Source organism: Mesoplodon bidens, assembly GCF_964165515.1.
Source record: "Mesoplodon bidens genome assembly, chromosome: 1".
Lineage (NCBI taxonomy): Eukaryota > Metazoa > Chordata > Mammalia > Artiodactyla > Ziphiidae > Mesoplodon > Mesoplodon bidens.
In genome coordinates, this window is record NC_138176.1 from 90,578,664 (window position 1) to 90,593,879 (window position 15,216).

Below are 15,216 nucleotides of genomic sequence, written 5' to 3' on the forward strand. Positions count from 1 at the left end.
TCCCTCCTCAGAGCTCACTTTAGTCCCTGTTTGCATAATTGGAGATAATCCAATTGATCAGGAATGATATAAACAAACATATAATTGAATGCTTCATATAAATCTTACATTTTTAAATTAATGTTATTCTATTTTTCCAAATTCTATATGTAAAGTCCATCCAGTAAAACTAGCAGATAATTAAAGTCTGATAGTTTTATTTCTTTGTTTTGTTTTGCAGAAAACAGTATATGAAAAACCAGGCTGACAAATTGTTAACCCACACACTAAATTAGGAATGTATTGTTTAAATGTCTGTAAATGTATAATGTTCTTTGGAAAGGTAATCTCTCAAGTATCATTTTGAGTTACTTTTTTCCAGCTAGTCTTTACCAGGTAACCTGACTCAGAAAGGTGGAACTAATGCACCAAAACATCTTAAAGAACCAATCAGAGCTAATAAGTCATAAGACAAAATTCATACTTAAGCACAACTGTGCCTCACAGAATGAATTTTTAACTATTCATTCTGGCTAGATTTTACTTCTGTTAACATTAAGTATTAGTGCCTTAGTGAAGCCTTCTTCAAAGTCTATATGTATTGTATTCAGATTTTTTTGGATCATCACAATTATTTCAAAGCACGTATATTGTATACTCTATTTACTATTGTGGACTTTCACTGCAGTTTTTTTTTCAGTGATTTTTAAAGTCGGTGGCATTGCAAATTGGAGCTGTGAGAGTTTATAAATTTTCTGATTAAAATAATTCTCAGCTGCTGCCCCCCCATCACACACACACACACACACACACACACACTACTGAATATTTCATGTGAAGCTAGAGATTGTGCTACAGATTAGAAGAGTGTTTATGAATTGATGCAAGTTGAGAGACTTTATCCTAAGAACACCCCACAGAGAGTGGTTAAATATTAGCTCAACAGGGAATCTTTGTGGAGAACATCCTGTAAGGATGCAAGTAGAAAAATGAAAATTATGGAATGATTACAACAAAAAGATATGAAGAGGTATAGTTATTATCATATTGCTACCATATTCCTGATATATTTATTTTTTTAAGTTTATTTTCAAGTTTGTGGCTATAGGGTCACATAATAGATATGGAATAAGAATATTTTTTATTTAATGACTTTAGAGAAAACTAATTTGTTTGTATAACTTATATTTTGGGTGGGTTTTTCTTAGTTACTAGAAAAAGCACGAAAAAGAAATTGAGAAAAAAAATACTGAGACTTCATTTTCTGTTATAATCACTTCATGTTTCACTGTTAAGAACATTTTCCTATAATTTAATTTTATATTAATAGCACTAAATAAAGCTTTGATTAGCTATATGTAGAGTATATTAGAAAAGATGAATAAATTTTAATATAGTCTAGAACATGTGAAAAATTAATGTCTAGATTTTCACAAAGTTTAATACTATAAGAAATTGCATCAACTGTCAATATGCCCCAGTAAATTGAAAGAAAACATCTTCCATATTATTCATGCCTCAGAAGTTCAGGGAAACCTGGAGGAAAACACCAGCCTAATAACTACAAATCTAATATTTCTTTTCCTATACAAATGAAAATTTCTTGCATTTAATAGAACACTAATTAGAAAGCACAATTATAGTCAGTAACCACACAGCATTTGTCTTTCTGCTCCCAGGTTTTCTGTTTGCAGTACACCCTGCATTAAATCCTTCATAGTAATGAATGGTGTTATAAAGGGCAGCATGTATATGGAACTTATTTCTAAATCCTGGTCTCTCATAACAGAATTAGTTCATAGCACCTTTAACCTTTCCTGTTCACTCTCACACATCTGGATGCATTTTAGGTGTGGTATTTGTAGTAACGCCAGGAGTGTAGTCCCACAAGGAGAAGTTTTCCTGTGCTCTCTAGTAAGTCCCAGTATTTCAGGGGAGGATGAGATTTGTCCATTCATCACTTTTATGTCACTTGACAGTATAAAAAAGCCCGTAAAGTTATTTACAGGTTGTGCATAGTAATTTTACCAAGAAACTTGGCAAACATTTGCTTTCACGAAGATGGGAGTTGTAACTAAGAGTCATTCTTTTAAAATCACAGCAGTCATATATTAATGTTGTCAATGATCATGTGATCAGGAAACCAAAGAATATAAACACATTTTATTTCCAAGAGTGAAATTACACAGTTTGCCTCAAATGATACATTAATTCATTAAAGCATTAATAACAGGTTCTAGTAGCTTAAAACCTTCTTATTTCTGTGGAAAATAAGCGTGTATTTGTAAGCTATTGTAGATATTATGTGTATCATTATATATAATCATTTGTAGTCTCGTTGAGCTCGTATTTGTGTGTGTTTTAAAATACGAAGGTAAGACCGTTTTTTTTTTTATTATTATTACTAGTGACCCTCATTTAAGCATAATACTTTTGCTTTGTTTCCATGTGAAAAACCATAATGCTAATTGATCAGGATATTTAGATGAGCTATCTTCATAGTACCTTTCATTTACATAACATGCAAAAAACAGCTAATTTCTATTAAAACAATAAAAAAGCCTATAAGCATAAACATTCAGAATATGTAGTGTATATGTATTATGGAATTATATTTGCTAATGAAATAATCAATTTAGATATGAAATGAACTTTGTTAATTCCACATGGTCTTCCTTGTCCTCTGTGTATAAACACAAGAGATGCAAAAGTATTACTTGTGGTGATCTAACATATATATGATCTAAGCTATTAAATTGAAGCCTACACAGACTATGGGATATCAGAAATCATCATATCCCCATAGGATGGCTGAATTTAACAGGCAAGAATAAATTTAGCACAATTATACCTAACTTAACATTAAAATGTGTTATTGAAATGAGTGAAACTTGAATATACATCCTTCTTGAAAAGATCATAGATAATCACATCAGATTCGATTTATGTTCAACACTTCATCACACCTTCTGCCCCAGAACATGAAGACACATGCTAAATTTCTCCTGTAAATTTAAACTGTAATCTTGAAAAGTCTGGATTTACCTTGGCCTCCTATTATGCCTTCACTTGCATCTTCACCAATTCCCATTCTCCATGTGCTAGGAGCTTACACTTCCGAAAGCATATCTCCTTCTATCTATAATAAATAATGTATATCAACACCATTAACTGATGAATGTGAAAGCAATGAGATCACTTTATTCCTCTAAACAGCTGTTCTGACAGTTAACAAATCTTAATAGAAAAAGGCTCCTTGAGTTCAGGAGACATAAATGCCTTTCTCTGTGCAAGCCCTATCAGCATATTTCCAAGCCTCAAGGCACTGACAAATATTGTTAATTGACTTGCAGCATTAATTAAGTTAATGATGCAAAATTTTGTTTTGCGGTGCTCCAACACATCAGATTGTTTGTACCAGAAGCATGTTAGAGTAATTCAAACTGCTGCATTCTCTGATAATCATTATGCTATTAACATAGATGTGTGCAGAACAATACAGGATTTGTTGCTGACTTCTAAGTGGGTAATAGAGCATAAACTTTCCAAACCCTAGAAATACGCATTTAAAGCCTTTTTGTTTCTAAGTAAAATTATGACCTCTTTCTCTCACATGTAAGAAAAAATGTTCTTTTAATAATAACTTAAATTGCAACATTGAGTTTTCAAACTGTATCTTGGAATCTAGTATGGCAACCTCTTTGAAATTTACTAACTGTAAAGTAAAAATATTACTAAATAAATGGAGTACTCAAACTAAAGTTTTGAATGGTAAATAATTTACATACTCTAACAACAACAAATAATACTATTTTACCCAAACTCAACAAAAAGTTCATTTGCATAACACCTAGAAAATTCATTTCTTAAAGTTTTGACAAATATGAAGAGAAAACTCTGGCTTAAAATAAAATGTCAAATGAAAGATAGAATTTTCTTTCTCCTTAAAAGAAGTTCATTTTCAAACTAATATTTTCTTAGTTTGTAGCTGCTTCTATTTATGTAGTCACTGTATGTTTTAACACATGAGTAAGCCGTATTTATTTTGGGGTTTCTTTCCACCTCTTGCTTTGGACTAACTGAAATAGCTCATAGTTTGTATTTGAATTAAATTCAGATGTCTGTGTTAAAATCTTATTTTGTAAGGGGTATATAAAATAACCATTTTATGTAATTATTTTTTAAAAACCCTAAATTTCTTTGCTGTTATTCCTGTAGAAACCAAGATTCAAGGTGGTCTTTTCCAACAAGATTCAAAAAAGTAGAGAGTTGAGATTTACAGGATCAATGATTTGGGTTTTTATAGTCATACATTGTTCTTGGAGAACACATAGGTTCAAATACTTGAGTAAGTGTACATGACCACACCCGCTAAACTGATTAGCCTTTGTTCCCCATTTCCAGTCTTCAAGAAGTGAAGTTTGTGATTTTGTAACCTATGTATATGTGTTCACAACATGAAGGTTATACTGACCATACCTGTAAAGAATATTAGTCTATATTCTTAATACATGCTACTTTTAACACAACTCTAAAAGAAATTTTCAAAAAAAGAAAGGAAAAGAAGAAAATAAAACCTTACTTAGTACAACGGCACATGTGAAAATTATGCATAATCATACAGTGGAAAAAATGGAAGGACTGGGATGTGACTTTCCTGATACTAGGTAAATAATCAATAGTATAGTCAATAGGTCTTATTTCATTCTCTATTGAGCAATATCAGTATTGTATTAAGGGGAAAAAAGTACACTTCTCTAGAACAATCTGTCACAAATCCAGTTAGAAAACACCCAGAGAAGAGAGTTCTCCCATGGCACAGCATCTCTCTGGTGTGATAGTTTGTATGGGCTTAGAATAAATTTGTCCTGCCTGTTTCTCTAGTATGACTCATTGCTAAAGTACTTAAAACTTAATTTCTGTGCTTCTAGATTGTTAACTTGTTTATTTTCATTATTTCCTCTTAGAATAGAAAGGTATTCTGAAATTGTACTGTTTTGCCTTGTAAGGAGATTCCCAATTTTATTTATAAAGGAAAAAATTTTGTGTTTATGACCGTTAGCAGTGTCATGAGATCTGACTCACACTTATAATTTCAAACAAACCAGCAAGTGTGGCTACAAAATCAAGCCACAAAAGCAGAAATAAATTAAACAAAAACTTTTACTGTGTTTCAAGCATAGTTATTATGACGAAATGGATTATCTATGCACAACGTGGTCTAGTTGTGCATATAAAACTTACACACTTTCATGAGACATTGAATAAAGGCATTAGTGCAGTCATGCTGGGAAGTAGGTGATAGCTTTACAGAAATAAACTCTCCTTCCTGTCAATGAATGGAAATTAAGAACTCTAAGAAATGTCTTAATTTCTTAGGAAATTAAGAAATATCATGATTTCCTCAAATTAGAAAACTAAAAACTATTCTAACAAATATGTTAAATTATTACAATATTTATTATAGAACAGTGATATCAGAACAAATTTACATTTGCATAAGAAACCACACAGCATCACAACGATAATAGTTATAATAGATAGTTTTATAATTTCTTTGGCAAGAGATTACCCTCCAAAGGCTTCTTCTCCACCATCTGTGAAATATGTTTCCTGTTGTGTGGATCAGTTTCCCCCACTAAAGTGAAGACACCATATAAAGACACTTGTCTGCTTTTTAACTGTCAGACCTTCATCTTCTAGCATGCCTGGTCCATAATAGGCACTCAGTCAATATTAACAGATTCAATTAACAAGATGATGTATGAGAAGTCTTTATACACTGAAATATATGCTTGCTAGGTATTATTGGTTTAGAAGAAAGACAGAGCATACATAATCTATAGTCAAGAATAAATTTTCATAAATATTTGAAAATGTATTTGACGTGTCGTTTTATTTCTTACTCTACAACAGGTAAATCTAAGATAAGGAATATTTCTTGAGAGTGAAAGGATTGTAATTTGGCAAATAAGTTAATGAGATTTGTTATTGCCTTTGAGAATCTGAGTTAAGGATATCTCGAAGGTGAAAATTATACTGCAGAAGTTTCAACTTTCCAGTTATAATACATGAAAAATTTGACATCGACAAAAGAAAATAAATTCAGTGAAAATATTTAAATATGTTCACCATTTGTGATTTCCCTGAAAACAGTAGTTCCTTCCAAGATGATTATGTAAATTACTTCCTAAATATTATAATGCACATATTTACAATAGGACAACTGAATAAGACTTTGAACTCAGATATAATATTCCTATGTCCTCATGTCAAGTAAAATGTTCTTGTATTTCTTTTTTCCAAAGATAGGCTCTCTCAGGATAGACTATTACATATGGTCATGTAGTAATGGTGTTAATATATTTATGTAAGGATTTTTTTAATGAGTTTGATGCTTTTCAGGGAAAATCTGTGAATCTCCAGTCAACTACTGTGAATGCAACCCCTGCTTTAATGGTGGTTCCTGCCAAAGTGGTGTGGAGTCATACTACTGCCATTGTCCGTTTGGTGAGTAAATCTTAGTGGTTGATATAAAATATCAATCTATTTTGGTGCACAGTTTAGCAATTTTGTTTTATCGTGTCTTGGAGTGACTAAGAAAATGTTAGTCGTTTTACACAGGAGGTTTTAGCAAAATAAAATCTCAAAGGTTTAATATTTTCTAAGTTAATTATGGAAATTCCATTGAATATATTGTTTTGATCATTAGTAGAAAATAATCAACCAAAGATAATTAAATTTGATGTTGTCTCCTGAGGACATTTCCTCTCAAAAACTTGTGTATGCCTTCTTTTTAGCCTAGAACCTATCAAATGAAAAACCTTTAAGAACTATTTGACATCACTTTCTACTGAAATCTTTAAGACTAGTCAAAACGTTTTTGTTTTGTTTTGCTTTTGTTTCTTTATTTTTGTTTTTTGCATTAATTCAACCACTTCACTTCAGTTAGAACGATTTGGTAAATTGACATGCAGTTTTTATATAGGCTTTGTAGATAGTGTCGTGTAACTAATCAAAATTCAGAATGATATGTTCTGTTAAGGAAGAAAATTGTTAAAATAATTTTTTCATATGCATGCATATTTATTCATCATAGTGGAATGAATTAAAAGATTCCTTCCAGGTCTCACCCAAATGTTACCCTACACTGGGACAGCCAAGAACTATGAGAACAGCTTTGCAGGAAGCTTTTATTTTAACTTGGTTTGTTTCATAGGTTTGTGATTATTCCATTTATTTAAAAGCTGCTTTACTCCACAATATAGTATTCTTCTCCAGAGGCCCTGCAGTATTTAGAGACTCTGTCTTTCTCCATAAGCAAGAGAGGAGAAGGATTTTTTCTAGTCTTTCCTTGAATATATTTATTACAGTGCTACATGGACCTAAAAAATGAATCTCAATGTATAGTAGAGAATAGAACTTAAAAAGAATTTCAGGTTTCTAGTAACCAGTAAATTTAACATTAATTCATTTTCAAGTAATTCTATGACTATCTAGTTTTGTTTTTCTAAAGCACAATATCAAAAGAATGATAAAGAAAAATAGAATATAAAAATATCTAATTGTGAGCCTTGTATTTTAGCAATGGTTCTGAGGCCCAGAAATTGAGGGCTTTGTCTACAGTCAAACAGTGAAAACAAAACAAAACAACCTCAAAATGATATATTGACTAAAACACAATTTTATTTTCAGTCCATGATGATATTCACAGTACCTCTCTTTTTTAAAACTTCTTCAGATTCTCACCAGCAATACCCTTGAAGCAGTAAAAGGTAGATCAAGGTCGAAATAACCACAATGTTAGATCTCCTAAAATGTCTTTCTTTCAATTATCTCTGTTTTTTTTTAACTTTTTATTTTATATTGGAGTATAGTTGATCAACAATGTGGTGTTAGTTTCAGTTGTACAGCAAAGTGATTCAGTTATACATATACATGTATCTACTCTTTTTTCAAATTCCTTTCCAATTTAGGTTCGTACATAATATTGAGCAGAGTTCCCTGTGCTATACAGTAGGTCCTTGGTTATCCATTTTAAATAAAATAAAGAGTGCAGCTTTCGACCGATAACCACAATCAAGTTTCATGGTTTTAACTTGTGTTTTAGAAGGAAAGATAAGGGAATTGGAGTAGAAAGTGGAAAACTTATTTTCAAGGTGACTGAACCAAAAGTTTTTACATTTTTAGAGATTCTTTTGCATTCCATTTGTACATATGAGGATTTAAGATAGATAGTTGATAACAAATAAGAGTAAATAGTTACAGCATTGTAGCTGATACAACAGTGATTGCCTGTTGAGTGGAAGTGTTTTGGTGTCCAAATAAACCTTCTCTTCACCATACCAGAGGTCCTCAGGGGTAGGGGACTAGCATAATAACATAAATTAAAATAGAGACAGATCACATGTAGCCAGTGGAGTGCATTTACCCCCCTATTCTTTCCAGTGGCAAAGGCAAAAAAACATTATTTAAACTTAGACATTGTTAGTTGGGAACAGAAGCCTTAAAAAGAAAACAAAACAGAACAAAAAACCTTGAAAAAATACACATTTGAGAAAAGAGAGATAGAATTAAAAGGAAAAAGTATTGTCCTCTACAAATTGAATGTGGGTGAAACATACAAAAAATGGCAGATGGAATGCCTCAGGCAAATAGCTGGAGATAGTTACACATGCATCCTGTAACAGAACATCTTAACTATAATTTTGAAGTTGGAAAAACCTTTACACCATTTCCCTTCTCATCAGTGAACGATTTGCTGTTTTGGACTAATTTTTTTTTTAATTTTTAAATTTTTTTTAGCTTATGTTTAATAAAAAACATAAAGTGTTTAAGACTTTATAAAGAAGAACCTATACAGCTATAACATTATATATATGTATAACTTCATATACACCCACAAAAACTTCTTATTAAAGTAATTTAAATAATTTATTTTTACCTTTATGTAGATTTATTTCATGGCATTCTATTTGGATGGCAGTTTTGAAATTAAAATTTCAAAAAAAATTAAATTATTTTTAAATAATTTAAAATCATTTCAGAGACAAAAGTTTACATTTCTCTAGAAACAATAACAAAAAACCTTAGAAAGATAATATATTCTACAAAAATATTATCATTTTTGAAAGTAAAGTGTCAATTTAAATAAAATGTAGAACATATTTCCAGTATATACTTTCTACATATATTTATATTCAAATTTTAAATATATTTTCATAGTTATTAAAATTTAATCATAAGAGAACTGAGGGAACACACAGTAAAAATTTCCCTCTAATAATGTGTTTCATTTGTATGCTTTATTTTCCTTTCTATTTAACTTTGATTACTCTTTCTTCATATATAAATAATATATATCATAAAATATATGTTTAATATATACTTGAAAATTTATTACATATAAATATAAGTTTTATATAAAATATAAATACTATATGTTAGATATATTTATGATATATAACATATACCATATATAATATATATGATATATAATTCCTATAATTTCTTTATATTTTGTTAACTTTAGTAAATGATTAAAAATAAATCATATAGATTTCCTACTCATTTATAATGAATATTATCTAAGCATTTACAGAAAAAGGAAAGATAAATAACACAAGGAAATTCTAGGCCATTTTAATTTAAAGAACATTTAGATACGAAATGTGGTGTAGTCAAAACAACTAGACAATCAGTAGATCTGGCCTCAAATTTTGGCGCTGTCTCCTATGGTTCTATGACATTAGACAAGTTTTAAGTATTCTCTAAAATGATGACATTGGTTTCTTCTAGCAGAACAATTCCCTGCATCTATATTTAATGCATTTACATGAGATGTACAGACAAAATGAAGGAATGAAACCTTTGCAAGTTAATAAGAATTATGGTGTGTTGGCATGGGTAAATTTTCTGATCATTTGCTACAGGTTACTAATATTTGTGGGAAAAGAATTTTGGCATAGAATTATAACATCAGTAAAACTCACTTTTCAGGTTTGAAAAAGAACCAGCACACACAAGTGGGAATGCTAGATTTCAGAAAAACAGAAAGCAATTTCAAAGTAGCTGCTGTAAATCATACTCAAAGAGGGTATAAAACAAGAAAGAGATAAAAACTTAAGACAGTTATTTTCTTCACTAAAGGCAGTGTATTCCTTTCCTTAATTTTGGGATTTGAAAATACCACAAGCACAGGGACTGATTTTTTTAGGTCAAAACAAAAATTACTGTCCCTAACTGAATTAAAATTGTTTTCAGGAATTGTTTATTGTGAAGGAAATAACTTGGTTGAAAATTACAGCACATTAAACTTTAAAAAGATTGACAAACTCACTTTGAAAGTTTTCCAGAAAAGAAACCTCTTCAGACCTACTCCATTCTACTAATTCTAATTTTTTAAAATGAGTCATAGTTAGATATGTTTCCATATTGGCCAAAGAAAAATAATTACACCAGTTTATCATTTCTTATATGCTTTAGAGATCATCATTTTTTTTTCTATTTCAAATAAATTTAGACAGTATTCTTTGGAGAGTAATAGAAAGTTGTTAAAAACCTGACATTATTGTAATTTAAAATATTTTAATCAAAGTCATTTAATAAAACTTTACTTGAATGTGATGTGTCAGTTTGTCAATTTTCTCATTTTCAGGTGTCTTTGGAAAACACTGCGAGCTGAACAGTTATGGATTTGAGGAATTATCATACATGGAATTTCCCAGCTTGGACCCCAATAATAACTATATTTATGTCAAATTTGCAACTATTAAAAGTCATGCTTTATTGCTTTACAACTATGACAACCAGACAGGGGACCGGGCTGAGTTTTTGGCCCTTGAAATTGCTGAAGAAAGACTAAGGTTCTCTTATAACTTAGGCAGTGGTACCAATAAACTCACCACCATGAAGAAGGTGTCAGATGGACATTTTCATACTGTGATTGCCCGGAGGGCAGGAATGGTAAGATATTCATTCCACATTAAAACTTGTTTTATTGAATATCAAGTCAATCAGGCTGGAAACTTGAAAAGTTAAAGCATGAATTGTGGTGCAAATTGAGTGCAATTATATGTACTCATTATTTATCCAATTTTGTTAGGAACTACAGCAGCAAATGGGTAACATTCTTCTTTTGCTCATGACAGCATTGTTTGACTAAACAACAACTCATCTCAAAAACAAAAAGGGAACGAAGGAAAGAAAATATCCTAGTGCATAAACATCCCATTTTATACTTTCTTTTATTGAACACATTTTTAAGGCCGTGTCAGAACTCTACTTAAAATGGCTCCTTTGCTTTTCTAAGTATCCTTGCCCAAATTGAAGAAATGACTTAAAAACAAACAGTGAAAACTTTTCTACAAATAAATTACTGGTAAAAGATGATACTTAGCACAGATTTCTGTCTAGTAGGTAATAATCCTTATTATACCAGCACTTCAGTATACTGTCATCTGTGAGGTCTATGACATGAAATTGTGTTAGGACGAAGTATTGGTTTTTGACTATTAAAGTATTCTCAGAATTATAACTCAGTAATATACAAGATTTCCATATTATATTCCATTTCATTATATGGCTCTCATAACAAGCAGGGTACATATTTAGCACTTGTGTTCATTAAGCAAGTATTTTTCTTTATAAAGGGAAATGCGTCATATCTTTTCCTTGTTAATGTTTGAAAACATTTGACACAGAATAATAGAATGGAAGGATTTATTTATTTATTCATTTATTTATTCCAACTCTCTCTCCATAGTTCCCCCTATCTTCAACAACTATCAAAGATTTTAGAAAAAGTAATTTGTAACAAAAACTATTTTTAAATATTTTACGACTTTAATGCTGACCTTTTAAAACCATAATCGCTCTTTAAAATGTTTATTTCACCCTAAAAATGGAATAGAATGGTTAAAGTATTAAACCGACTATTAAAAGAAAAATTAGCCAAAAGAACAAAATAAATACTCTGAAATATTTTTAAATGAAGAAACTGGGATCTAAATGATTATAATTTTACCTCTTGGCTCTATGACAAGCTAGAAAAATATGAAAAATATGGTAATTATATAGTTCTGAGATGGATGAAATGAATCATATGAGAGAAGTATTTTTGCCACTAAACTTCGGGAATACTTTTTATTGTTGTACTACACGTAAGCAACTTGCAGAAATGATATTGGAAGTGTTTTTACCATGTTTTTGCTAGCTTTTTCTGTGATCCATAATTAATTTTAAAAGCAAAAATTTTGTGCCCTCTATAATTACCAACTTCATAAAGCTATAAGACAGAAGCTACCTTATAACATTAATTTTTTTCTGACAAATATGAATAACAAGTTGTCTTTATCAAAGGATAAAATTCTCCATTTGTGTCCAGGAATACTATAAATCTACATTGAATTGGCATCAGATACAATGGCTTTTCTCTCCTCCACTCTAATTTATTACATTAAAGAAGATCTAAACAGCTTTAAAATACAGAACTATTTCCAATTATGGAAAAAAAGATAATAGTGATTAACCCTAAAATGACCAAATGATTGTGTCAGCATGATCAAGGTTAGCTGTTCAGATATTTCATCAGGTATATTCACCACATCCATTGTGTTGCTTTCAGAACCCTACTAGATTATTAGATGTATGCTATTTGAATCTAATGAGAAGTAAGAAAACAGAAAAAGGAGTGCAAATTTATGAATTATTTTAATTCTATATTGTCTTCCATTTCCTTATGAACTTGATGTTAATATCTGTAACTATAACTTTTTTCTAATACATTTAACTTATAAAGTGTTTATAAAATTACCCCAACATTTTGAAAATGAGAATGAAACAAAAATAAAATTTAGTAACTATAATTATGATTAAGATCATTTAGATTCTAAAAGTAATATATTGAAAAAAATCTATTGAAAATCACTCATTGGAAGCCTGATTTGATAGTAATTCAGGTGACTTTGTTAACTGGACTGAAAATCAAAATGTTAAGATAATATCTCCACATTTTTAGCATTATCACAAATAGTAATATAAATTATATCTAAAATTGCGTACATTTTGTAAGAAAAGGTGCTTAATAAATTTATTAGAGGTATAACAAATACATCTTGGAAATAATTTTTCAGGTTAGTAATAGGTTACTACACTCATTTCTGCCTGAGATTTTTTACACCAACATAATATGAAACCAGTGTGCTTAGAGGACGATCTCTAGGAGAGTAGGGATTTAGAAAATTCCAGTGTCCCTGATTATTGATGTACCCAGTCATATTGAATCTGACAAAATTAGGACAAACATGGAGTCTGGTGTGTATATGTAGATTGGTGCTTATGTTAGCCATAATGATTTTCTAATACTGAAAGGGAAACCTAAAGGGGTTGGTAGATACCAGTCACCGCAACCCTCCAAGCATACGTAAGGTAACCATATTGCTAAGATGTTGTCAATGGGCTCTTATATAGAATAGGGGATTTTACGTGGTGACCTCTAAGGTCCCCTTAAACTTCATGAACATTTGATTTTATCAAAGAAGGGCTTGGGAGCAAGAGGGAGAACAGAGAAAGAGGCACCATGAAATATGCCCAAAGGGAAAGAGAAAGAAGTTATTTCAGTTCATTTGTAATATGTCACCATAGTCATAAGATTTTGAATAATACTAAATGTGGAAAAAATGCCCTTGTCATTATTACTTCAGTCAGAGGAAAAATCTCTCCTTATTTCAGAAAACATCCAAAATAAAGCCCTACTGGATTTTGAATCTGTTGTTTTCTATGGTTTAAAAGGATTTTTTTTGGAAACTGGAAAAATCATTAACTTCTCAGGTTTGAATCATTGCATAGACAGGATAAAAATATCTCAATTTTCAGTGGTAGTGGTAGAAATATTCAACAGTAAAAGAAGGTACATTTAACTCTGAAAATTAAATTGAATGAGCTATTATTCAAATAAAACTTTCCCTCAGGTATTTTTTCCTTTGAGTTGTATCACTAAGCTTTTAGAAAATAAGAAAAAATATATTAAGTATTAACATTTAGGAAAATATGATACCATTATGCAAGGTTTTTTCCCTAATTAAAGCATTCATAAATATCCATGTGATACTCTCTAGCTTGTAATAACTTTAAGTATCTCTAGAATAGATGGGTAGCTTACATAGTATACATAGAGATGTGTTAACATTTTGTTTTAGAAGTAAATTGAAAGGAATTGTGCTTAAGTTAATAGTCAACATAAACATACATTGTATTATGGAAACCTAATACCTCTTTTGAGATTGAATGTCCCTCAATTTTATAGATCACTGGAAAAAAAAGACTACTGAAAGAGTTAACTAAATAGGACATGAAAGTCTTGATATAGAATTGGAAGTGTAGGGCTTCCATGGTGGCGCAGTCATTGAGAGTCCGCCTGCCGATGCAGGGGACACGGGTTCATGCCCCGGTCTGGGAAGATCCCACATGCTGTGGAGTAGCTGGGCCCATGAGCCATGGCTGATGAGCCTGCGTGTCCGGAGCCTGTGCTCCGCAACAGGAGAGGCCACAACAGTGAGAGGCCCGCGTACTGCAAAAAAAAAAAAAAAAAAAAAAAGAATTGGAAGTGTAAATGTTCCCTAAAAATATTAGTATTTATTATAAATTCTTTGAGAAAGTGGCAAAAAAATTACATGGCTTATGAGAGTTTGTTGTATGGAGTTTATAATCAGTTATAATAATTAACTTATAGAAATATTTTTAAATAGTTTAGACACTAATATTTTGAGGCACAGTAAGTATAAATTGGCCCTATTTATTATTTCTGAAATGTGAGACATTTAAGGTATACTTTTACAAATCCTAAATATATATTTTTATGGACAATCCCTTAAAGTCATATGCAATATCAATAAGAAGGTGATATTAAGGAAACCAATCATTTCCATACATAATGAAAGAAGATAGAAAACCTGATACTTTTGCATTTAAGTCAAAGGTAATGTTAACTTGCTTAACTTCCCTGTGCTGTGTTTCCTACATTTGCTTTGCTTTCATTAAAATTAACCTCAAATGACAATTATTCTCTCTTTTTTTGTTGTTGTTACTGAAGAAACTTTATTCACAGAACAAGTGTGAAGATGTCTTTTTATTGGTACTAAAAGGGAATTTTAAGGCTGTAATACCAGCTCTTTATTCCTTAAAGGAAAGCAGTTACTATAATGATGTACTTGGAGCCACAGGGCTAGTTAGCACCTC

General features: G+C 30.7%; 1 protein-coding gene across 1 annotated transcript in view; it reads left to right on the forward strand.

Annotated features, from left to right (window-relative positions):
* Positions 1–15,216, forward strand: part of FAT4 (FAT atypical cadherin 4) — a 172,257-nt gene that overhangs the window by 137,736 nt on the left and 19,305 nt on the right. Inside the window, exons 10-11 of the mRNA XM_081253885.1 lie at positions 6,385–6,489; positions 10,637–10,944. Coding sequence (XP_081110011.1) covers positions 6,385–6,489; positions 10,637–10,944 — 413 coding nt within the window. The remainder of the gene's footprint in view (positions 1–6,384; positions 6,490–10,636; positions 10,945–15,216) is intronic.